Raw genomic sequence first — 25,474 nt, 5'->3', positions numbered from 1 at the left:
GGATATTGTGATTGATGGCATCAAAGGCTGCAGAGAGGTCGAGTAGGATGAGTACAGCGCAGCCTTCTGCATCAGCTGTTCTTTTTAGGTCATCCCAGATGGAGACTAGGCAGTATTATGTTGCCCTGAGTGGTCTGAAGACCGATTGTGCAGGATCTAGGAGGTTGTTTGCTTCAGTGAATAGACCAAGCTGCTTGTATGCTGTGTGGTCCATGAGTTTGGCCATGAAGCTTGTGTTGGAGATTGGCCGGTAGTTCTGAGGGAGTAGTGGGTCACGTGTCAGTTTTTTGAGGATGGGTTTTTGATGTAGGAGGTTTTGAGGGTTTCCGGGAAGGATCCTAATGTGAGTGAGTGATTGAGGATTGAGCATGTGATACTACCTTCACAAGTTGAGATTAGGATGTTTTTGAGGAGTGTTGGCGGGCAGGGGTCTTAAGGGGATCCTGAAGGGTGGCTATCTGCTACAACTGAGTGCAACTCCTGATGTGAAATGGGAGAGAAAGAGTTGAAGATTTGTATCGAGGTCAGGTTTTGTCAAAGGTCAGCCTGTGGGGGTAGGAGGCAGGGGGATTTGTTCCAATTTAGAGATGATGGCGGGGTGTCTGTCAATAGCGACATTGTCGAAGTGTAATGATAAGAAGTCACATAGGGCTTTGGAGACGGGTTGGAGTGGCTCGTGCAGGCCAATACAGATATGATTCTATGCAGTTCCTTGCTCGGGTTTCGAGCATTTAGGATTCTGTTTCCATAGAATGTTTTCTTTGTTTTTCTGATTTCCAGTCTGTATGTTCTGGTTTGTCTTGCTAGGGCAGTTTTGTTCTGGGCTGAGGGGTCGGTGCTCCAGGTCCGTTCAAGACAGTGCTTGAGGGTTTTTAGTGAATTGAGTTTGGCGGTGAACCACCTGGGTGTTGGTCTTGATCGCTTTGAGGTCTGTTTTGTTGGAGTGAGTTGTGTGAGGGCGATTGTGAGCCAGAGGTCGAAAATTTTGATCTCTAGAAGTCTGTCATGGAGGGAAAGTGTAGGGAGCGAGTTGAGGAGTGAGTGTACTAGGTCCGGGGGGATTATAGCTTTATCCATAGTGGCATGAGAGGAGAGGTGGTTGATGGTGGTTGTGTATGGCCTTGACTGCCAGCCGCTGTGCTCAGTGGTATGGGGAAGTAAATTACTGAGTGTTCAGTCCATGATAGGGAGTGGGGGGCTTGGGTAGATATGTTTGTAGTGCTGTAGATCGCTTCGAGGGTTTGACATCCCGTGTGGATGGGTGTGGAGGTGTATAGTGTCAGGTTGAGTGATTATCAGGTCATAGGGTTTGCAGATGAGTCTAACCATATGTTGTACATAAAAATTCCTTTAAACCAAATCACGTGCACTTACTAAAAGTTAAAAAATAATAGGAATTACATCAATAAGGCATTCATTAGGAGTACCTATGCATTCTACTTGCTAATTATTTGCATAAGCCATGATGCCATAGGTTAAAAGAAGTTAGAACTTTGAAATTTGTCTATGCTGCTACATTACCTACTTTTCTTTTTCATATAATTTGTAACTTTTTCCCCTGCTCTGATCTGTCTCAATTCTTTTTAAGATCAGTAGCCATCTCTGTTTCCTATTGGTGTTGCTTATATTTCAATTCATCAATAGACTCTATTTAGATTTGTACTTCTGTAAATATATGAGCGTGAGTGTAGGGGCTGTCCTCCAAAACCCTGGTGTGCGCACCCGAGCCGCAGGAGTCTCCCGTTAGTAAATGGCCAATTCTTTAATATTTTATGATGGGGCTTTGGGAGGAAACCCCACCCCCATTTCAAAAAATAAACAATCAACAAAAAAGCCACTTTGAAATCACCATGGTGAAAATGCCTAAGTTTAAAATATCTGCAGTGAAAACCCCTGAAACCCCTACACACATGAACAAATTTACCATGTAGATACTGATATCATATTTATAGCTACTTATCTCTTACAATGGTCCCTGCTTACAAGTTCAGTCTACCTTAGTTTATTCTACATTAAATTTTCTACACAACTTTGTTCCATTCCGTCCACATACCACTCCCCCCCACAACATACTCCTTCCTTCTTTTGCTTTCTCTTACTTCTCTCCTCCCCAGAGTACGGTCTGGCTTTAACACCTTGTGCGGGGTCACAATTCACTCACTCAGCACAGACAAGGATTCCTCCTCTCCCTCAGACTACGGTCTGGCTTTAACACCTTGAGCGGGGTCACAATTCACTCACTCAGCACGGACAAGGATTCCTCCTTTCCCCTAGAATTTGGTCTGGCTTTAACCCTTTGCGCGGGGTCACAATTCATTCACTCAGCACGGATAAGGAATCCGCGCTTTAGGACCACTACCGTGGTAACTAGCGCAGTATAAAAGCCAAATAACATAACATGTATGTTTCCTTGTTACTAAATGTCAATGCGCCAGCCACTCCTTGGTGGGTGTGCCCTCCTTAATACAGCAAATGTATCTATGAAAAGGCACCCTGATTAGCAACTGCCTCCGCTACCTCTATTTTTTGTTGCATGAACGGCACTTCAGGCCCAAACTAAATTCAAAATACAAACACACTTGTCGCTGCAGAATGCAAGCAGAAATAAATATAACATCATCCATTTTGTATTGCTAGCCATGAACACTTTGCGGAAGGCGCAGAACCATGTCACCTGCCAAATCTTCAGTCCAAAGTGCTCAGGCTGCATCTGGGTACTCCACTGCTCTCGAGAAAGATGAAGGAGTGTCTTTAGTTCAGGAGCCGACAGCTCAATTTGGAAAACACAGAGGGGTGGTCTAGAAGTGTCTTCTCAACTAAATAAGTAAGTGGCTGTACAGTCTCGGACACACAAAGGATATTGCAGATGATAGATGAACGGATGTTGCAGATGAATGGAGGATAGCACAGGGGCAACGCTGGTCTTGGAAGCACGACCACGCAGAGCAACAGAGATTCGAATCTCGGATCCGCACTTAGAAACTGAACTCAGGTACAGTATTATGCGCATTATAAAAAAACAATTATATAAAAAAAAAAATACACATGTTCTAATTTAGGTTTCGTGTGGTTTTGTCATAGTTGGTGATTGTAATAGAAAGCGATCAGGAGATGGCTGTTGATCTTGAAAAACCAGCAGAAGAGTTACCATTGTTGGAGTTCCCCCACGGAGAGATAACAGGTCAAGTGGTGGGTAAGGAGATAGAATAATTGATCATACTATTGGATAGAATTATGATGTATAGAGGCTGATGGCTCTTCTCCTATTTCTTGCTCTCATAGGCAAGTTCATTTGACAAACTGCGGGGAGACACAGAATACCAGTCGAGAAGACATCGAGGAAGTGTGTGCCACAAGTACAAGGTATGCACAGATAAGCTACATTGAATGTAGAGAAAGTAAACTGATATCATGAAGTCACTGTATGAAAAATGTTGTAAGTACAGGCAGAACTTTTAATATGGTCCCATTTGTTTTTATCATAGATATCCTGAATACACATTGTATTAGTGGAGGGGTGTTGTAGTTGATTGATTGATTGATATTTAATTTCTATTGCGCTCGTACATAAGTGTTTCAGAGCGCGACAAGGCAAGGGAGGGGAACAGGGGAGAACAAAACAGCGATCTTACTAGGCAAAGTGACATTGAGAACGCGCAAGTGCATGGGAGAGGCGGAGGGGAAAAGTGCATGGAAGGAGGGAGAAGTAGAAAGTGCGAAGCAGAGGAGAAACAGATAAATAACAATAAATAAATAATAAAGGCAACAAACAGTGGTAATGCAGCCAGCAATTTGCAAGTGCCAGGTTTAAGGCAGCAGACAGGGTAGGTCTCATAAGTGCAGGAAGAAAAAGGGGGGCTGTATGGGTACAGATACAGACCCCAGTTGAATCTCATTCCATTCCTGAAGAAGGCTGGAGCAGTATTTAGCCTCATTGGTGGGCTCACGAGAAACGGCAGAAACATGTGTCGACAGACAAATTAAAGAAATAGACACATTGATGTTATAAGTTGGAGGTGTTTGTAAATATCAGACCTATGGGAGTCATTTTACAAGCCTGGTAGTATGACTGGGGAGAGTTTCAAAACTCAACAAATGTGGTATGTAAGGAAATTAATGTGTAGGACTTGATGGATGCATATGTATTCAGGTTGATGAGAAGTGCTAATGCGTTATTATCTACATGATGAAATTCGACAAAATGAGTTTTGAAGAAGTATTTTTAAAAATAAATTAATAAAAACTGTTTATACAATTTTGTTGAACATAATACAACTTTGTTGAACATAAGAAGGCTAATTATTCGTTCTGGCTATAAGGCAAGTTCTGTTTGACACCAAGGGTCTTGATCACTGTTTGGTATAGATATATTGTGATGGCTTGGACGATCGAGATTTCTACCAGGCACCCTAGTTTATAGATTGTGCACAGTCCATGTCTGAAGGGGTTTTACAAATTTAAACAACTGATTGTATGACAAAAAGATATATGTAAAATGTGAATATCTACTCATTTACAGATGAACATTACCAAAGGCTGATTAATGCATGACCTTTGTTTACCACAAACCGCAACACTGACGTCATTGCAGGGTCCAGTGATGAATTGGAAAAAATAAATCAAAAAAAGGAAAAATGAACTAGAACTGAGGTGCAGGGTAAATTCATGATGGAGTATCTAAAAGACAGAGGGATCCCCGGGGGACTGCAAGTTAAGAATATCCCATGTATATTTATTGACAACCCCCAGTTCAAAAAGAACTTTAGTGGGGTTGGAATAAAATGTTCACGTGATTGAATTAGCTTCATTATAGAAAGAGCAGAAGAAGAATCCAAGATACAGGGAGAAGAGTTTACAGCCATAGAAACTCATTTTAGTAGAAAATCAGATAATATAGGATGCTAAACAAAAGCTAAAGAAATAGATGAAGAGATTTAAGCAATTAAATCAAGGCAGAAAGATTCAGGAATTAAAAAAGATGTGGCTAATTACAAAGAAGAGAAAACGTATCCCTATTTGATGGATAGTTTCTATACAGAGCAAAATGTCAATAGTGGTAATTATCACTGTAGTCGATTTGTAACTCTTTCAAACACATTTGCATCCTCAAGTGATTCGGACCAAACAACATTGAGTGGAGGGTCAGAGACAGGTGCAACGGGGAACAGTGGACAACATTATTTTTTCAGAGGCAGAGGGGCTGATACAGAAAAAGACCCCCACAATACGACCAAAGAATGTGAATGAGGCAATGGTATTCCAACCAATGATGGAGGACCAAATACCCATCATTAATCTCTAAACGTATATTCTAAATGAGTCAGAACATAATTTGCTGGCAAAAGGTGTTTCTTTTGTCCCTGTACAAAAGCAGACCCATTCAATTGTGAAATCGAAATATGTACATTTTTCAGGAACATCCAGCTGAAACCCTTTTTTGAGGTGTATCCGGCCCAAAAAATAAAGAGACCACCCAGTCTACTGCTATGAGCACACATATTGAGAGTGTAACGGGTCTCAAAACAAGGTCCAGATTCATTCCACCAAGTCATGCATGCCCTCCGGAACTGTTAGCATTCGAGAACATTGTTATTAGACAAATGTTGCAGGTAGTAAAGACCGATAATTACCAACAGGACAATGCAAATATGCAAGAACGCATGAGTTTAAAAAATCTATGTAACAGAGAAGACATTACAATTAAGCCAGCCGATAAATGCAAAGGTATTGTCATTCTTAACACAGGCGATTATGAAAAAGAATGTGAACGACTGCTATCAGACAACACAGCATACATGAAATTAGGGAGAAAACGAAGGATGCATTTGTCATGAGGAATTGCAATTTTTGCAGAAAGATCATCCCAGAATTTCTGTCTTTTATACCATTCTCACAATTCATAAAAACGTCCACAATCCTCCGGGTAGACCGACTGTCTCAGCCATTAACTCTGTGTTGGAACCACTATCTGTGTACACAGAATATTTTTAAAGCCCTTTGAAGTGCAGATTCCTTCATATTTGAAAGATTCTACAGATATGATAAATATAACTGAGACAATTCAAATTGACACTGCAGCCATCCTTGTCCCCATGGGTGTGGAGGTGTTATTTACCTATATTCCTCAAACATAGAGAAAAAAACCCAGGCGAATTTCATCTTAGATTTTGCCAGAATGGCCATGATTGAAACATTTTTCTTGTTTAAGAAACACATTTACAAACAAAAGAAGAGGGTTTTTTTATGGGGCTACCTTTGCCCTGGATGTGGCCATTTTATATATGGCCAATTTTGAACAACTATGTTTCACTTCGGGCATAAACCCGTTTCTGAATCAGATCTTAGTGTTGAAGAGATATATTGACAATGTCTTCCTCATATGGAGAGGCACTGTCGTACAACTGAAGGAGTTCTATCAGTGGGTCAACACACAGGATACTAATATCAAGTTCACTATAGAATGGATTGAAAATGATGTCATTTTTCTGCATTTAAGGATCTTCAAAGACAGCTGTCGATTACAAACTACTCTATTTAGAACATCTACTGATTGAAACAATCTCATGCTTATATAAGCTTTCACCCAATAGGGTTAAAGACTAACTTGCCTTATGGTATATTTGTCAAGATTGGGAAAAACTGTTCCTATAAAAGTGATTTTCAGAAGCACACAAACCAACTTTAAAGTAGGCTGCGAGACAGAGGTTATCCCAAATAACTGGTGAAAAATAACTACAAAAGGGCTGCCAACACAGACAGAGAAATGTGCCTACAGCCAGTGAAAGAGCCAGTGGTATGGGGAAATCCCCCAACATCCTAGTTTCCGTCTCTCTAGCGTGTTCTTTGGTATCACATCCAGCACCCTACATATGGGATGCGCTGAAGAAGTCACTTGAAGAGCAGTAGACCAAAAGTGACTACCCCTCCCCCTCTGGTGATGTACAGGTGAACATGTCACTCAGGGCTCATGCCCACCCTCCTGTCCAACATTGAAAAAGTAAGAAGCATTATTTATAAAAGGCCGCAATACCACCCTTATCCCAACGGGTGCATTAGGGAATGGATACAATGAAAATTAAAAATTAAAAAAATAGGTGAAAGGAGTACATATGTACATGGTCATGAGATATGAATGATAGTACACAGCACACATTCATGTATGAAAACACATTTATAAGGAAATGTATACATTTGTGCATAACATGAATAACATATGGGTATATTTCATTAACATAGAAATGCTACAGCAAAAGGAAGCCATCCTTCCCACAATGGACACCAAAGCATGAATTACAAATGAATACTGGCCTTAAGCCTCAGAGAAGTTAGAATTGCTAAAGCCACATAAATAGTGGTTTAGGCAGGATTGAGAAAGTAGAAACATTGAGGGTCAGCTCAAACAGAGGTAGGGAGTATTAAATACTAGAATATACCGTTTTTAGCAGTGTGTCCCAAGAGTGTTTTATGAATAGACTTGACAGTAAGGGAGAAATAGATAAGCTAGAGAGATGAACCAATGACAACGCGACAGTAAGCATTATGTCCTTGGCAGGTTGGGCAACCCACTTCATCTCGGAACTGCTTCCATTCAGCCTCTAAGTTGTAAAACACGTTCTGTGATTCATTGAAAATGAGAAAACAAGTTTTATGCTGGTAAGCAGAGTATGAGGTCATTGGAATAGGAAATAATGATGGATTTCAGGAAGCATTTGTACCCAATAAGAAAGGGCAATGTATTTTACTGATAGAAACCTGACCGATTAGGTTTTAAGATTCATGTTAGAACAGAACTGGTGTGTCATATATTTTTGGTTATAAATATATGTTAGAGATAGAAGAACCTTGCGACTTCCTTCTTTTCAGCTTGTATCATGGTTGACTGAACATACGCTCCTGGCTGGTCTTGGGGTAAATAAATGTCTTTGTTTCTTGCACTTTGTGTGTCTTTGTCCAAAGATGACTGCATTGGGTTATGTCTGAGAAATGATCCTATCTCTGCACACTCAATACTCCTTCCTCCTCCCCTTAACCTACAGTTTGTGGGAATTCACAATCAACTACCCTACCTTTCCAATTGTTCATCCCTCTTCCCACCCTTTTCTTTGGCTGCGGCCACGTTGTGGAACACTCTCTCTATAGCACTTTGTGCCAAGAACCATCTTAGCTTACGTCGCACCCTGAACACTTTCATTTTCTAATTTACTTCTCCTCTTGTACCCTCAACCTCCAGAATAGCGCCAACATGCCATTTGTTTGGCGAATGCTGCGCTTAATAAATTCTAATAACATAACAAAACAGAACACCCTGTTTCACCTTACTGCTCACAGTGGACTCTTATTGGTGTGGGCACTTGCCAAATAAACATAAATAAATACAAATAACAAGTAAATAAAAATGTGTTTATTATATTTGCAGCAACTAGGGATCGCAAGAGAAATAGTGGCTAGCCTGCATAACTTGGAACTTAAAGACATGGATTCCATTGCTGCCTTTGAAATTTAAAAATATGTAAGCAGCAACTCTGCAGCATGTGTGTCTCACGGTGTCTGAAGTGAAACGGCCACATTATGTTTTGTACCTTCCTTTCCCATGCTATGCTATGCTATGCTATGTTTGAGATAATCTGTTCAGGTAAATGTTGTTTCTTTACATTGTCCTGCTTCCACTTGGAGCTTCCAGTACACCTTTAACAAACACCTTAAAAACACAGTGCATCGTTATTAGTTTGACGGTAAATTGGTGGTAAGTATGGCAGTTTGCCACCAAACCCATTTACCGTTACTGTCACTCAGTCCCTTGACATTACCATGGGATTACGAGCAGTGGTATGGAATTTCAAAACCCAATTTGTTAAGTGCTTTGTATTCCACAGGGATTTGTGGCAGATTTACCGTGAGTGGCAATTGCATGTGGTAAATCTGACAATTATTGGCTATGAAGTGGATGACTTAGATCCACCATCGGTGGGGCAGTAAAAGTGGTGGTAATTCCATTGCAGCAAAAAAGTGGTGTAACATAATTATTGCCACTTTTTTACAGCACAGCTGAACTGGTAATGAGGCCTCAATCTTAATGCACCCACATAAGGAGGCAACGCCCTCTCTTTTGCTCATAGCTATTTCCTCCTCGCCTCTGAGTTACCCTTTAACGTACCTCTGGTCTGCCTGCTAGCTAACATGTTTCCCTCACCTCTAACCTGCCTCTGTCTCTCACTTCCACTGATTCTAGTACTTCACCCATCTTGGCCACGTCCCGAGCACAGCTGGCCGTACCGCCTACCTGCACTTAAAAATGCACAATGTTGGTTTTCCTTAATCTATATAGGTTCACTTAGCATTGTCCCCGGTGACTGTTCCATTTACTCCACTCCAAACCTGGTCAGAATCTCCCTCAAACTCACCCCATTGAAAGAAGCTCGTCGCTTCCTGCCAAATCAGCTTTCTTATCTATTGTACATTCTTTTGTGATCAAAAGAGCATTGTTCCTCCTGCATATGAATACATAAATACATACATTTGTATAACCCTCATAATGCTCTATTGAAAACTGCAACCCATTCCAAATATGACACTAAATATGTTACATAGCTAGGGCCTCATTACAAGTTTGGTGGTATCTTGGCAGTAAATCCGCTGAGATACCACCAAACTGATTTACCGTTATGACCACCGGGTTCGCTGGAAGAACTGCCCAATTACGACTGGTGGTAGGCAGATTTAGTCCCTGTTTGTTTGAGTTTGTAGGACTCCATGGGGTATTTCGGCGGTATTACTGTTGACGATAATTCTGCCAGCGGGAATACGGCAGAATTGGCAGATTTCGAGCAGTAAGGTGGTGGAATTAGTTACAGGTTCTTGCTGGAGGCTTGTCCTCCACCTTACCCCCTAACTCGCACTTGGGTGGTGCGATAATGTGGCGACAACAGTATTACCACCACATTTTTACTGCACCAACCAATTCATAATGAGGCCTATTTTCTTTTTCTATTTCAGGGCATGTGGTGTCTGACAGGGATATCCTGGTCTTGGTGAGGGAGGTGCAAAAATAAGGTAAGTAGGGCAGATAAGGGTGGGGCATATACTGGGGTGGCAAGGAGCAGTCCAGGGCCATAGTGGGGGCGGCCAGGCCAGGTGGGAACCTGGGTGAGGGTTGAATGTGGGAACCGGGGCAGTAGGTCAAACTTGGGCAGACAGGGGGATTGGCCGGCAGGTTTCTGAGGAATGCAGGTGGTTGAGGGAGTTCCCCCCGCACGACACCCGCCCACCCACACACTGACCCATCTGAATTTCCGCACTCACCCGCAATCTACATATTTGAGGTAAAATGTGATAAAATACTAATGGGTGAATGGGATTCTTTTGAAACAGGCCTGCAATGAAAAGAGGCATTACCGAGTTTCACGCCTGTGATCGCGGACCACCTGATACGCCAATGCCCCTCCCAAGGTTTAAATGGAATCGAATGACATTCCATCCGACAGTTGATGACAGTCCCCAAAGTGCACCTCCAGGACACACAGGGTGCACTAATACTGCTCACAGTGCAAGGAGTGATTATTAAGAGGGAGATAAAAAAACACACGGTCGCCTTCTTAATCCACCAGTAAAACCGGCAACGAGCAGCTCCTCTTCCAGAAGGATTTATCCATGAATAATGCACTCAGAGAAAAACAAACATGGCGTTAAGAAGCATACAATAAACAACATTTTACAGCTACAACTGTCAATAAAATGCTATAGTCCTGTCAGAAATATTTCCAGTTCTCTTGTGCACATGTTACTCAAGCATTGCACATGGTTTACAAGAAACACAGGCTTGATACCGGCTTAATATGAATACGCATATATACACTGGTGCTTTGCCACATTCTCTCATCCTGAGGCCGGACAACTACCAAAGACACAAAATACACATTTGTGTATTAGAAATTGAACACGTCCTGATGAAGGCATCACATTAGGGGAACCAAAGTTTTGGTTCATAAGACGCCCGAAACACACAGTGTTGACTTTAAATACAGCAAAAACCAACACTGCAAACAAATGGCAGGTCTAGCATAAGCAAGAATCTAAAGTTATCCTGGACTCTGGCAGGTGTTTCTACAAATTGCCCTAAGAGGAGAGATCTATGCTGTTCATAGTTATCAACTTTGCATAACCGGGGTTTTTTTTGTGTATCGAAATGAAATTATATGCTATTGTTGGTTATATAAATTTGTATGTTGGCTCAAAGATGGGTTGCAGAATGTTGTATATATATGAATTGTTTTTGAAGATAAGAGTTTTTCTATATGAATAAAAATATATTTTGTATAACAAAGTGAAAAGTTAAATGTCAAAAAATCAAATAGATTGAAGTTATTTTGGGTGTGACATAAAAGCCTTGATCATGGGTACTTTATACAGGTAACAGAAACAGAAAAAGTTGAAAGGCCATGAAACCATTCCTATAGCACCCATTATAAACCTCATTTTTCTCCAGTTTTATACCATTGTTCTCTCTCTCTCTCCCCACCCCATTTACTTTACTCCCATTTTCATTCATCTTCTCATTTCTTTTCCTCGCTCCCCTCTTCTAGATTATTCTGAGCTCATTTTTAATTCCTGCTCCTCCAGTCCTGGGTTTATCTGTCTTGCCTTTTCCCCTACAATCTTACAATTGACACTCTTCTCAGTCGCTTCTCGTCCACTCGCTTCTATTTTCTTCATTATGTCTTAATTTCTTGTCATTTAGTCACTCATTCACCTTTGCCATTCACTCTACCTTTCCTCCAGTTATCTTCCTCATACCTATCCCTTTTTTTTCTCCTGGCATTTACTCATCTCTCTCATCCACTCTTCTTTGGCCCTCGCTGTTCGCCCTGGTTCTTTTCTGCTCTATTTATCTTCCAACTCATCTCCTCTCTATCGCTGACATCATTCTTCTCACGTGCTTTTGTTGTCCTTCTGGCAAACTTCCTACTATTTTCTATATCTCTCGCTATGTCCCTCGCTCTCTTCTGCCTTGTTTAAGGCTCTCTTCTTACTGATTTTTCTCCCTCCATTTTCTTTCTTTCATCTGACAGGTAGGATGGGCAATCATGCACCCACCATGAAATGTACTGAACGACTGAGAGAATAAACTTCAGCAGATCACAGGACAGAATCCATGCTATTTCTATGAAACAAAGAAACCAGCCAGGACACACAGGTGTGTATCACACTCCATGCTTATGGAAGATAGCCGAAGGCCACCCGCATGCATCTGCTACCATACACTGCTTTAAGACCCATCGCACAACATCTATGCCATAAGAATGAAGCTATCCCCACAGCGAAATGGTGGTCCCGCTGGACACATAATGTGTCTCCTGTACTTGCATAGTCCCTTGACCACCCCTCAACACCCATATACACATGCCTGCTTGAAATGGGTAGCTTACAGGGCATTGGCCACCCCTACCTTCCTTCGTATTGGCTACAAAGCACACACGCGTTCTAAACTCCTCTGTAACAAATTTCCCATACCGTAGACTTCGTTCCCCCAGGAGCATTGGCCTACAGCGCTTTAAGGCCAAATCAATGGAAAAAGGCACTATACAAATGGCATCACATTACATGACGTATGTCATGCCATGAGACTTGGCATTATGAGAAACTAAGTCTCTCTCTCCCTCTTTCTCGTTCACTCTTTCCTCTTTCCCTATTTTCTTCTCTCTCTCCAATTTCTCTTTCTCTCTCTCTCTCTTTTTCTCTCTCACATAGTTCTGCTCCTATTTCTCTCTCTCTCTCTCTCTTTTTCTCTCTTTCTTTCCCTCTCCCTCACCTTCTCCTCCTCCCTCCTGCCCTCCCCTTTCTATTACTGTTTCTGCCGAGTGCCCGCCACTCATTTCCACTCCCTCTGACGTCAGTACATGCCATCCACTCACCTGATATCATCCTCATTGGCAAAGATGATGACTGCTCGGGCATTGGGCGTCTCCAGTAGGCGTAGGATGATTTTGTCGTACTCCCCAGCCTTCGGCTCCCGTGGGATCTTCACTGATTGCGCCACGCAGACTCCCCCTGTAGGTGGAAAGAGAGCAAGAACAGAGCCGTGAACAGGATGTCTTCAGATTACCAAGAAGAGAGCACGAGTTGCAATGAAGGGAAAGGAAACAGAGATTGTACAAATGTCAGTTGCCACAATGAGAGCTTGTGCATTTGAACCCTCTTTTCTGTCCTGAGAGCTCCATGGTTATAAAGCACAATATGTCATCAATAGCTATTGCCCATCAATAAGCAACCTAGATTTCCAAAATGAAAGCAAATAACTCCTATGTATAGACTTCTGTGATGTAGTCTGTGCACTGGGGACTGGGCGTGCGAGACCCAGCTGATCATCTTCCAAAATCCTTTGGAACCAAGAAGCAAGACAGCCAAACAATGCAAATGGGGTGACGGGTGTCTCACATCTTCAGACTGTACAGATTTGTATCAAGGGCTATGGAAACACACATTTCTATGCTAGAGTGGGTGTTGTGAAAAATGAAAGGTGAACCAATGCGCAGTGGGTATTATGTGCTTAATGATTCCATCCTACAACCAATTTGCCACATATATATATATATATATTTGCCAGATGTGAACATCTGTGGACAATTGGATGTTCCCACAATGCTCTTTGACTTTATGCAAAGCAATGTAATGTATCCCCTTTTTCCCTTTCTTGTAGGGATATTTTGAAAGAGTGCAATAAGAGTGCACCATACTCTGTAACCTTCTAGCAGAACATTATTCAATTGTTCTAGGTTTTGAGCATATCCTTTTTTTAATAAGACAGGTGTAACTTTCTTATTAGGCAAACATGTACTGAAGGGATCATTAGAAAAGTAATATTGTACCATTTTAAAGCGAGACACTTTACAGGTTTGAATAGCTAAAGATTATTTATTTAATAGCTTCTTTTGCTATAGACACACAGCCCTTTACTAGATATCTGTGTCACCTTCTCTCTGGTCTTCTGCCGACAGATTGGCAAATGTGAACCCACCAATGTGGCTTCACCCAGAGATTCCGGGTAGATGTCTTTGCATCTTCTGCATTCACTTCGCCATACATTCACTTTGCCACTTTTACCTCTTCTTACCTTTACTTCTTCTGTCTTTCACCTCTTCTGAGATTGACTTTGACATTACAGGGAGAGACACCCTTCTGTTCTATGCACCTACCTCACCCATGACCCAACCCTAACCAACTAAGAAACCTTAATCATATCCATTGCCACCTCGATGATGTCAAGATGCAGATACATTAAAAAGCAAGAAGTAAATGTCTGAAGAAGTGAATGTAGAAGAGGTGAAAGAGAGAGAGAGAGAAAGAGAGAGAGAGAGAGAGAGAGAGAGAGAGAGAGAGAGAGAGAGAGAGAGATGAAGACTTAGGGTGGGACAGAGCCAGAGAGACTAGAGCGAGAGAGGTAGATTGACATATGCCATATCACCTACAGCGTGTAGTAATATTTAACCTCTCAGATGCAACAAACCAATGGCAGGGATTGTCAGGAGTGTCATGAAATTGTGCTACACCGTTACAAAGGCGTAGCTCGCGCATTTAGTAATGTATCCCTCTGGCAGACGCAGGCGGAGCACTCATGCAAGCACAGGCTTCACCATTCATCACTCACTCATTCACGTGACATCACAGGATTTCCATGCAGCCGTGTAACATTGGTGGGTGGAAAATTCCTCCAGTTAGAACCAACTTACGCAAAATGTAGGTCCCGTTTTCCAACACCTGGAAGCCTGTTGCATAGAACACAAAGTGTCTATGAACAAATTAAAAGTCACAGAGTGGAATGTTCCATGTACCCCGTGAGTTCAAGTAAGTGTGAGACCATGCTCACCAGAGTTCCCAGTTCAGAAATGAGGCCCGACAGCCGGGATGTTCACACTCCGCAATGCAATGGCCCAGCTGTATTTCTGATGTTCCCACACAGCTGTTTACCAGCCGCCCACTAATGTTATCTTCTAGGCCCACTCAACACAATCGCCAAATGTTTCGTCACTCACCTGCATCATCAGGGTTGCAGTAGACAGCAAAGCGCTCCATTGCTTATGCCACTTCTTGTTACTGGTCAACGCAACTCAGGTCATTTCTATCCTCCACCATCACAACCTAATTTAGCACACTATCCGGAAATCCCAATACGGCTAAGTAAATTCTCTAAAAGTGTCCCTATTGCGTCAACTTAACTCTCTGAGAAACGCTGCCACTTCTACAAGCATGTACTGCCAAAAACCTGTTCCTAAAACAGATGTTTAGACAAATGGCAACCATCTCTACCACAACCAGATATGTATCTCCCTGAAAAGGAGCATAATACAACTAATGGGACATACGCTCATAATGACGCAAGCTTGACTCCAGTTAGTAGTCCCTGACCGCACACTGTGCAGATGACACAGTGCATCCTGTATTAGGAAATAATGAAAGGTGAGGAGATTCCATGTGAAGAAGCAATACTTAAAGCAGTGGATGGATCAGATGCACTCAATCCTAAGCAATATTGTATTGTATTCTTTGGTATTGATTTATTATTGGATTGTATTGATTTATTAGGTGCTTTCTCTAAAACGCCACACAGAAATTAGCGGTACAAATTAAACATGGATATTCAACATAAAAACCAACAGCATGAGAAACTAAGAGCTAGTAGAGAGTAAATTAGTTTTAAGTTAAGCAAGAATATGTGGGGCTAGACTTGATATGCAGAGGAAAAGGATTCCATAGCCTAGGAGCTAAAAGGGATAAGGAACGAATAGAGATTGGGCACACAGTGGTCTGGGAACATTTAATAGAATGAGTGATTGAGATCGAAGGCAACGAGAATGGACATAAAGGGAGACCAGAGAAAGGAGAAGCAAGTCCATACAAAAATACAAAGGTCAGAAACAGAAAACGAAACAAAAGATGGGATTCAAAGGAAAGCCAATGGAGGGAGTGTAAGGATGAGGTAACAGAACTCCAAGGAGAAATATGGCAAAGTGTGTGAATAGACAGATTAAAAACAGAACTGAGAGGGACCAGATGAGAAGCTGAAAGACCAACAAGAAGTCTAGAGCAATAATCAAGAGAGTAAAAAACTAAGACGTTTGGAAGGAGTTTGGTAGTTTGAAAAGTAAGAAAAGGCAGAGCCTTATGAATATTATAAAGTTGGAATCTACAGGAGCGAGCAATGTTAGAGATGTGAAGAGCAAAGGAAAGAGAGGGGTTAAGGGTGACACTGAAGCTCTGGGAAGAAGAGGAGAAGGGGAGAGTAGAAGGTAAAAAGGGCTCAAATTTGGTGAGAGTCGAGGGGGGATAGAAGCAGCAATGAAAAGAATTTCAATCTTAGATGCGTTGAGGTGTAAGAAGTGGGAGTTGATCCAACATAGGATGGCCAAGAGGCAGTTGAAGATACTCGAGTGAAGGGTGTCAGAAAAAGAGGAAAAGGAAACAAAGAGCTGAGAGTCATCCACATAGAAATGTGCAGAGAGCCCAAAAGATGAAACAATAGAAGATAAATGGGAAGTATGTCAAGATAAAAGAAGAGGACCCAGGACAGAGCACTGGGGAACACCATGAGTCAGGGGGAATGTATGAGACTTTGAACCACCCCAAGAAACAGAGAAGTGATGGAAGATGAATTCAGGGTGTAGGGAAGGAGCCAAGTGCCCCCATCTCAATCACCTTGCCCATATTGCCTATATGTTGGGATCCAGAGTATGAGACACGTAGAGAGCCATTGAAACTACAGATACCAAGGAGCATCCTGGAAGCAAGGTTTCCATTGAGAAAACCATACCTGCATACGAGACAATGTGATGATCCTTCGAATTAAAAGCTGAAAGAAACAGGACAAATAACTGAATGAAAAAAGTGATGACATCATACAGAACAGAGCTGACGTGTATAGAAGAGATGCAGAGATGAGAGAATATGGGCAATTCTATAAGGCATCAAGAAAGTATTGAAGATAAGTGACATTATGGGATCAAGATGAAGAAGCTTATGCAACGACATAGATGAATATGTTTAGCTGTTTTACACGTGTACAGATGCAATGAAACACAAGCAAACAAAGTATTCTTGAGGCTAGCTTTATAGTGAACAGATTACGGCATGCACTGATATATACATATATGTGAGTCAGTAAAGAATGCATGTTTCCATCACGTACAATAGCAGAGCTGAGCAAAAGAAGTAAGGCTGCTTTTCCAGTGTGTCGTAGTTAGAAAAACAATTGAAATTATAGGCGAATCTCAGAAAGGCGAGGCTGAATGAGCCAAGAAGCCAAGGCTGTATCAGGCATTGGTTACAAATCGTGTGAAAGAATGAAGCTCCTGTTCAGAAGGCATGGATGAAAACAAGAAGACATTAGTGGGCTATTAGAAATTAGTATTTTTTATACACTAGAAGCTCGATTTCGTTGTCTTCAGACATGTGGGGAGAAGAAGTTGGACGAGCATGATGGTCACACCTATGCACAAGAGCAGAGTGTGCCTTCACTCCCCTGAATTTCCCAGAGCAAAAAAAAAATCCCAAAGACGAGGTCAAAATCCTAATTGACAGCAGACCTCTGAGGTGATGATGGATGGGTATGCTAATTGGTGGGAAGCTATGGTTAAGACGAGCTCACCAGCACCTGACCGTTTTGCCTGCATGCTGTTATACGTAGGTGGGAAGGTACTGACGGAGGTTAGAAGCCAACCAATGATAAGGGACTGCACGATCAAGGGTCCTATAGTTATTTATCCAATAGAACATCATATATTTAGTGATGTTCGTAGTGACCTGTTTGAAGGGAGGGCTTAGTTGCCCCACCTGATGTTAAGAAGCCTATCACTTTATTCCACTGCCTAAACGAGTATGGATTGTATACTTAGATGTTTTCTTAGACCCTATCACACTTGCCACTAGGTTTTTGTATTTTTCCACGTAGGATGACATTAGTGGTATGTGAGTTAACGTCACCTATGATGATATTTTGCTATATAAGATTGCTTTTTTGTAAAATCCATTGAGAGATTTTGTGCTGAGATGTCCGTTGATGTCCGATGTACTCCCTGTTTTAGATAATTGATATTAAAACAGTTATCCTTTTGTCAACTACCTGAGTTGTTTCGATTATTGATGTTTGAATAATTTCTGCATCCCCATCCATCTCAAGGGTATTGCTATCTCATCTTAAAGGGCTGGGAGCTCCAGTTCAAGAGAATTTCCGCAGCAAGTAAAAAATAAGCTTTGCCTAAGCAATTGGATCAAAGAAGGAAAGAATCTATGAAATATAAGCTGTTTCGGTTCTCTCGTATAATTGAAAAAAGTGTTGCTTTCTTGCAACTTATTTTAAGAAATCTCCTAATAAACACAATACATATCATTTCCTGAGATTAAGATTGAAACTTCTACCCACAGGCAAAATAAACTGTATATTATTGAATCCAATGGAGGTTCCACGTTTCTGTAGATATTGTGCGCAGGACTCAGAGGCCTGAAGGCTGCTGTATCTCTTCATGGGTTGCCCTCAACTTCATCATCAACTCACAATGCACTTTACAAGATGTATAGATACTTTTAAATATATGGAGATTTCCGAGATCTGAAATAAATAAGTGGTAATCAAATTCCACTATGTATAGCAGAAATTAATGTTATAGATGATGTTTTAAATCAATGAGATGAAATGTAATTTTTGTAGCATAAATGGACATTTTATAATATGCTTGTTGGATTAATTGATATTATTGTGAACTGTTTCTGTTTCTTCAAACCAAAACACAAAAAAAAAGAAGCAAGTGACTCACTCATTAGCACCCTTGGCAGGTGTGTCAGTAAATCAGGTTGCTCCAAACACAGACTGAATCTAACTATCCAAGCCCCAGTTTCAGAGCAATTTCATTGCTTGGCTTGCCCGCGCTTCACCCTCGCTACCTGTCCCCACTCCTATACTTCCACCCACCCCAGCTTAAGCCCTTCCACATGCTTCTCCTTGCCTTCATGTGCCCTCCGGCAGGCTAACACCACTCGGTTTCCTTTTCCTTCAGCAATGGAAATGGAAGGGTTGATCTGAGTGGAGCCACGACTTTCATTTCATAACATCCACTCCCCGGCCACAGTCAAAAAAGCAGCATGGCCACGTTTTTACAAATTGCTATTAGCACCTCAAGGGTTTGCCTCGGGGTGCTAATGGCAATAAACACATGTTCTGGGGGCTTCACCGGCCCGGTAAAGGCGCCGGGGCACTGTGTTGAGGCCCTCACTTTGCTTGGGCCTTTATCTTGGGGCCCGGGCCATTATCAGTGGGTGAAGCAAACAGCACAGGTGTATATTTCCATAATCAAATAACAGAGTCACTTCAAGTCTTCGGGGTGTTATCATATCAGTGTGGTGTATTGTTTAGAGCAAAGACAGCGAACGCCACAACACAATAGAAAAAAAGAAGGACCTTGGCCCTGGGTCTAATTTAGCTGTAGTGAAAACCCCTTAGCAGGAGAAGTTAGGATATTACCACATTGGAATCCTCGGTGTCCCTTTGGGGTCCACTGAGGTTTCATCCTGAGTCTTCATGCCCTCAAGTGTCATTGTTTACCCTACGCTCCTGGGAATCTAAGCTCCACATGAGCTACTTTCAGAACACTTAATAGGACCAAACAACAAGTCACTTGTGACTACCATTGTCTTTCTGAATCACCCACCAATGACTGGATGCCCAGTTATTTTGTGACACAGTAAATGTTTGGTTGAGGATCATTTACCGGCCAAGTGAATCACCACGCTTGCCCATGCAATGCCTATGACTTCTTGGCATTGTTTTAGGATGCTTAAGGCATTTATTAAATCTGGTTTTACTGTGAGATGTATCTCATCCACTTCCTGTGCTTTTATCAGGGCTAACCTTTCAAAGGCCTTGCCGAATTCTCTGAACCCTTTCACTGCTCTCTAAACATATATAGAACCCCAAGAAAAATGTTTCATTTTGTCACAAGTTTTAAAAAAATGGTCAATAAACACTGGCATCTTCTCCAACTCAACAATCCCGATCTAGAGCGTTCATTATTTGCCTTTAAAAAGGGCAGAAATCTTAAGGACTGGCTCTCACAAGCAGATCGAGCAAAATCTGCCCCCCAGCCATCAACCATTCATTCGCAATGGGGTGTTTTCAATTGATATTGGGACATTTCCCTTGTGGGTTTTGCAGTGCCTGTATGTCCACCTCGGCCTGCTCCACAGTTACCATCTATGAGAGATCATGGTCTCTCAAGCAACACACCATGTGTAATTCAACCAATGTGATTTATGTCATCATATGCCCATGTAAGAAATCATACATAGGAAAAACAGCAAGACCTATTAAAACCAGGATTTCAGAACATAAGTCGAGGATGCACCTTAATACCAGCTATGCCCCACTAGTGTCCCACTTCCTGGAATTGGGTCACAATTGTGATGACTTCAAATGGTGGGCCCTAGAACGCGTGATAGGGACGGACCGACTTAACACTGAAGTGAGACTCAGTCAACGGGAACAGTGGTGGATGTATCAGACTGATAGTTACCACAATGGTTTAAATCATCAAGAAGAATGGCTCCACTGTACCACCTAAAAGTTTGACTGATGTACCCCGCCTTCCATATAGGCACGAGCCTTCGCTTGCTGGCCACTGGTCCTGTTTGAATAAGGGTACTGCTTTGCTGGGGTAAGGGTGTCGCACAGCTTGGTATTTATCGTGCTTTGACGGCCACGCTCAGGTGGTCATTGGATTTTCGGTACTCCCATTCAGGCCGACACTCACTGTGGACTGATGCTTACCTCCCTTCTTCCCATTTGCATCTCACATGATATATAACTGACTCCTGTCATCTCCTTTATGGATACGCATGTTTTAGCTCAGTCACAGAGACTGCACACCCATGCACATAGGGACTGCAATATTGGAATCGACATGAGTCTTTCAGCGAGGTTTGGAGGAGGGGTTTCTTCTCTCCCCCCTCCCCTCTACTGCGCCCTTCTCAGGGCTTTTCTGCAGCATATTCACAGACTGGCGCATAATAACGACTGTCCCTTTAAGAGCCACTTCCTGGACTCTACGTCACGTGACCACGATTTGCGGTAACATGACCACAGGATCTTGCTATTTTAGGCAGTAGGTGTAGCCGGGAGTTCGCATTCCGAACATCCGGAAAGTACGCGATGGCCGTGGGGCACATCGAGCTGATCACGGTCGCGGATATGGACGACAGAATGCCCCGCGTTGCAGGTGCCAGCTTCTATTTCTAAACAGGTATGGAAACGGCTGCTCTCACTGTCTTACCCTTTTCTCCTCTGCTCTCTCTCCCCTTGTGGTCATTACAATGCCACTGGGCCCAGGAGGGGTAGAGGGGAAGGGTGGGTGTTATGCCTTCACTTTGGCCGGTTTATACCTCTGCTAAAACACTGTATTTATCTTCTGTGGCCACATAATGACACAATTTAGGATGGCATGCTATATGATAACTTGGAACATGCATTTCAACATTTTTCGGCCCTTACGATTCGGCCCGTTCGTGTCTGGGGAATTAGCTGATTGCACTGTTTACCGCCTAATACCCCTTCAGACAGGGTGAACTGAACCGATATAGTTCCTACCGCTCTAAAAGCTGGTTTGCATAAGATGGACTACATCCACCCCGAAGAGGATTTAGTTCACCCATCTCTACTGCAAGATCGCCCTGACACATTATGGCACGACATAGACAACTTTCACTTCTTTTGTTAATGGTTGACGCCATGCACAGTGGCCCTTTATTACTACTAATTACTGATCTTAGCATATCAGTCATGGGTATTACTATGTATGGGACATATACATATGCTATATGTTGGACGCAATATGTATCTATGACCTACTGATGTCATATGCTTTTTCCACCATATTTCCGCTGGGTTAATTTCTCCCTTTTTTTTTCTCCCTCCAGCCAGTAGAAAACCAGCTGGTGGGACTAATACCGAGTTCCTCTGAAAATAAAGCGAGCTTAATTCTAACAAGACAATTAACCCCAGATCTGAGGGGTCTTCTTTTTTCTTTCCTGTGGCTTCACCCAGGAGGAGCTGGTCCTTTCAAATTTTGAAGGTTTGGATTACCTTGATGTATGGTTGACTGATTAGATGCTTTGTCTTAGTTCTATACGTATATGCCACAGGGATTGAAGTGAGTTTCTCTATTAATTCAGGCTCTCCCTCCCGGTTACCCGGCAGGTTGGATTCATCTAACAGAAGATCCGCGCTGGGTCTATTGGGGTGGAATATAATTCTACATCCCTAACCCCATTGTGGGTTTTGTAATATGACTCTAAATGGAGCTACTATTGCTACCTTTGGATTCTTAATGAGAACCACCATTATGTTGAATGACTGTGGGGTTGCTAGGCTAGATCAAGGATTTTTTAATATGTGTTGTTTAACTTGGCTATATGCTTGTCTTTTTTTCTTTCTCCTTTGTTTTTTTCTTTCAACTTTTTGATGCACTTTAGTGATGAACTGGACAAAAGAGGAACGCTAGTATTATATACAGAAAAAGAAGAAGAACCAAGTTTGGAAAGGACAAAGGGAATAACATCAAAATGTCGTTCCATTGATCATATACATGCTATGCTGTTCCTATGTTTTGTCACCATTTCTGTCCTGTCCTGAGGAAGACGACTGTCAAGCCATCTCTCTCTCCCCAAAGAGATAGATGCCTTAGACATTTTTGAAGGTCGTCAAAACTACCTACTTCGTGATACCAGTGTGGCACATGTGAATGGTGTAGGCCACATTAGGTACCGGTGGTTGACTGTGTTGGTTGAAATGGTCACAAGTGCTGTAGGCTGCGCCTTTTTTTATTAACTCTGCACTACAAGCCTGTCCGACAATTTGTAAAGTTTATGCTATCCCAGAACATGAGGCTGGAGAGGTGTTGCAATTTTGCAAGTTCTGAACTTTCTTATCCCTTATTCTTAATTGATGGAATAGCTCTAGTTAGTCTCAGAGTTGACATGTGGATTGTGCATGTAGATTGAGACTGGGGTCAACAATAGGACCCCAACAGGATATCTTTCTCTTTGTTCCTATGCCCCCCACTCCTTTGTCTCCCTTTGTTTTCCACTTGCCCTGCTCCCCCATACAATTGCTTCCTTTTTTCTTGGGGGGTGACTGCATTTGGTGTTCACTCTGCACCACAGAGTGTTCAATTGGCTATCATGCACTTTACTTGTACATATTCAATATTTATTGTTTGTTTTTATGCTGTTTTATCATGGATTCAGCATCATGTGTCATGTAATTTTATATGTGTAGAATAAAGATGATCTGATTTTAATCTATCCTTGACCTGGCCTATCCCCTCATTGGGCTCTCAATTTGATGGTTACTTATTTCACTTGATCTTTTCAGCGATTTGTCCCGCGTGACCCCCCTCTTTCCTTGTTCATTTTGTCACAAAGCATAAATATGTATGGGAATTGTTCACCCACTGTATTTTGCTCCTCATCATATTAGCATTGCATGAATTGTTTGCATTGGTTGAATTGTTTGATCTATTCCAATTGTTGTTCCACTGTCATGTGTCCCTTGGAATTCTAGATCAATTGTTTGCCCGCAGTATGACTTGTTTGCCCCAACACTAACCCTCTTCTACATGTCAAACACATTATAAACACCTAGTCCAACTATTAAACTTGAGGAGAACCATCTGAGGTTCCGGTAGCACCTCAAAACCTTTCTCTTTGCTTCTGCTTTTTCTCCTCCTCTCCTCTGCTGACCTCCTCGGTGTGACTGGAACTGCAATGGTTACCTGGACACCCTCTGATCTCGGACCCAGGTCCCTCCCCCACCAGTGTCACACACCTGCACTGCCCACCAGGCAACACTTGCACTTGGGGACTGTTTCTGTATCCCTACAGTCCCCCTATAAGCCTTTGACACCTGATGTCTGCACTTACCCTTGCACTTGCCATATGCTGGGCATTACTTTACTTATTGTTATCTATTCCTATATACTGCACTGTCCCTACCCCCTTCCCACGCACTTGTGTGAATGACACCTGCTCAAGTAGGATCGTTGTCTGTCCTCCCTTTGTTCCCCTCCCTTGCCTCGTTGCGCCTTGAAACACTTGTGTATAGTCGCGTTATAAATGCCATATCATATCATATCATGTCACTTGCACATGGCAATTTAGGATCCCTCCCATTGTACACTGAACAACAGAAGTCCACACCTCCACAGCCAATGAACAGAGCTTTGCCCCGGCCATTGCACACTAGCAGCACAAGCACATGAGGCTCCCATCTGGACACCAATACCTCTATGCCCTTGACAAACACCACCTAGAAACAGGTCTGCACACACGCACACAGTAACCAGGGACTTCTAAACTGCATGCATCAACACAGCAGCAAAGATATCCTGCATTTTGCCTCCCTCCACACTACCCTAACGCAACCCCCATCTCGTTCACCTCCACCTTGCGACCATGCAAATATCAGTGGTGTGTGACTTGAATCTATATCGGGAGTGGAAGCAGTAAGTCGTGTGTCGCCCCACATCCATCTATCTCCCAAGTCCCAGGGTAATCTCAGCCAAACGGTTTGCTACTCCCAGGACTCTGGCCCCCCGGGGGGTGACAGACATGCAAGATGCTAGTAAAAATGAAGTGGAAGCACACTAAGGAGAAGAGAATTACAGTAAGCAGAATGCTACAAAACTAAACACAACCAAGAAAAGTACAGTTCCTCAGAAAGGAGCACACAGCAATACAAATTGCAACTATGTACAGCAGGCGACAAACAACAAATAAATAAACTTAGACAGTATGAGTATTGGGACGTCTCACTTCACACAAGCTTGTTCCTTACTGAGTCATTCATTCCAACACAACCAATTATAGATTGCCTACGCACTCTATTAAGGTTACAAACGCTGCTGTCTGGGGTTTTAACTGCTCCATGCAAACATTCAATTATTCTGACAGGCTTAGACCACATCAGACTTCCACTCCTTCACCCAGAAGGCAGTTTGATAGGCACCCAATCTCCGACATTGGCATCTGGCGTCTTTGCCGCTTCAGATCGATACGGTCTTTATTACACACTTGCGTCTTTATAACATTCTCCTTGACCTCTTGCATATTTAGCTCACACAAATTAGCTCTACCCAACCATGGTGGACACACCCTTGTATTGTGTTTCCATCCTCTAAGCATTTCAAATGGAGACACACTTGTGGTCGACTGAGACATAAACCTGTAAGCCACAACCATATAATCTGCGGTCTTCTTCCAGTCTCTACCTTCTAAAATAGCTCCCTGGATGCTATCTTTGACCCTTTTACAACGTTCCACAGTGCCATTTGTTTCAGGGTGATATGTGGAACTAGTACAGTGCTCAATGGCATTCTTTTTTAAGAATGTCTCCATCTCCTCAGATACAAGTTGCACCCCATTGTTGGTCAACAGTATAGAT

At 42.4% G+C, this 25,474-nt stretch overlaps 1 protein-coding gene and 1 long non-coding RNA gene across 3 annotated transcripts in view; one reads left to right on the top strand and one right to left on the bottom strand.

Moving 5' to 3' along the window:
* Positions 1-25,474, bottom strand: part of GRM4 (glutamate metabotropic receptor 4) — a 1,444,124-nt gene that overhangs the window by 429,922 nt on the left and 988,728 nt on the right. For both annotated transcript variants that reach the window (XM_069633515.1, XM_069633516.1), the window contains one exon: positions 12,909-13,044. In XM_069633515.1, the coding sequence (XP_069489616.1) occupies positions 12,909-13,044 (136 nt within the window). The remainder of the gene's footprint in view (positions 1-12,908; positions 13,045-25,474) is intronic.
* Positions 12,073-23,305, top strand: LOC138521011 (uncharacterized). The gene is made up of 3 exons (XR_011282912.1): positions 12,073-12,190; positions 21,952-22,106; positions 22,507-23,305. It is a non-coding gene; the product is annotated as an uncharacterized lncRNA (long non-coding RNA).

This window comes from Ambystoma mexicanum, chromosome 13, assembly GCF_040938575.1.
Source record: "Ambystoma mexicanum isolate Mex_15411 chromosome 13, UKY_AmexF1_1, whole genome shotgun sequence".
NCBI lineage: Eukaryota > Metazoa > Chordata > Amphibia > Caudata > Ambystomatidae > Ambystoma > Ambystoma mexicanum.
The sequence above is the reverse complement of the archived record's forward strand: the minus strand, read 5'-3'. Positions and strand labels throughout refer to the sequence as shown.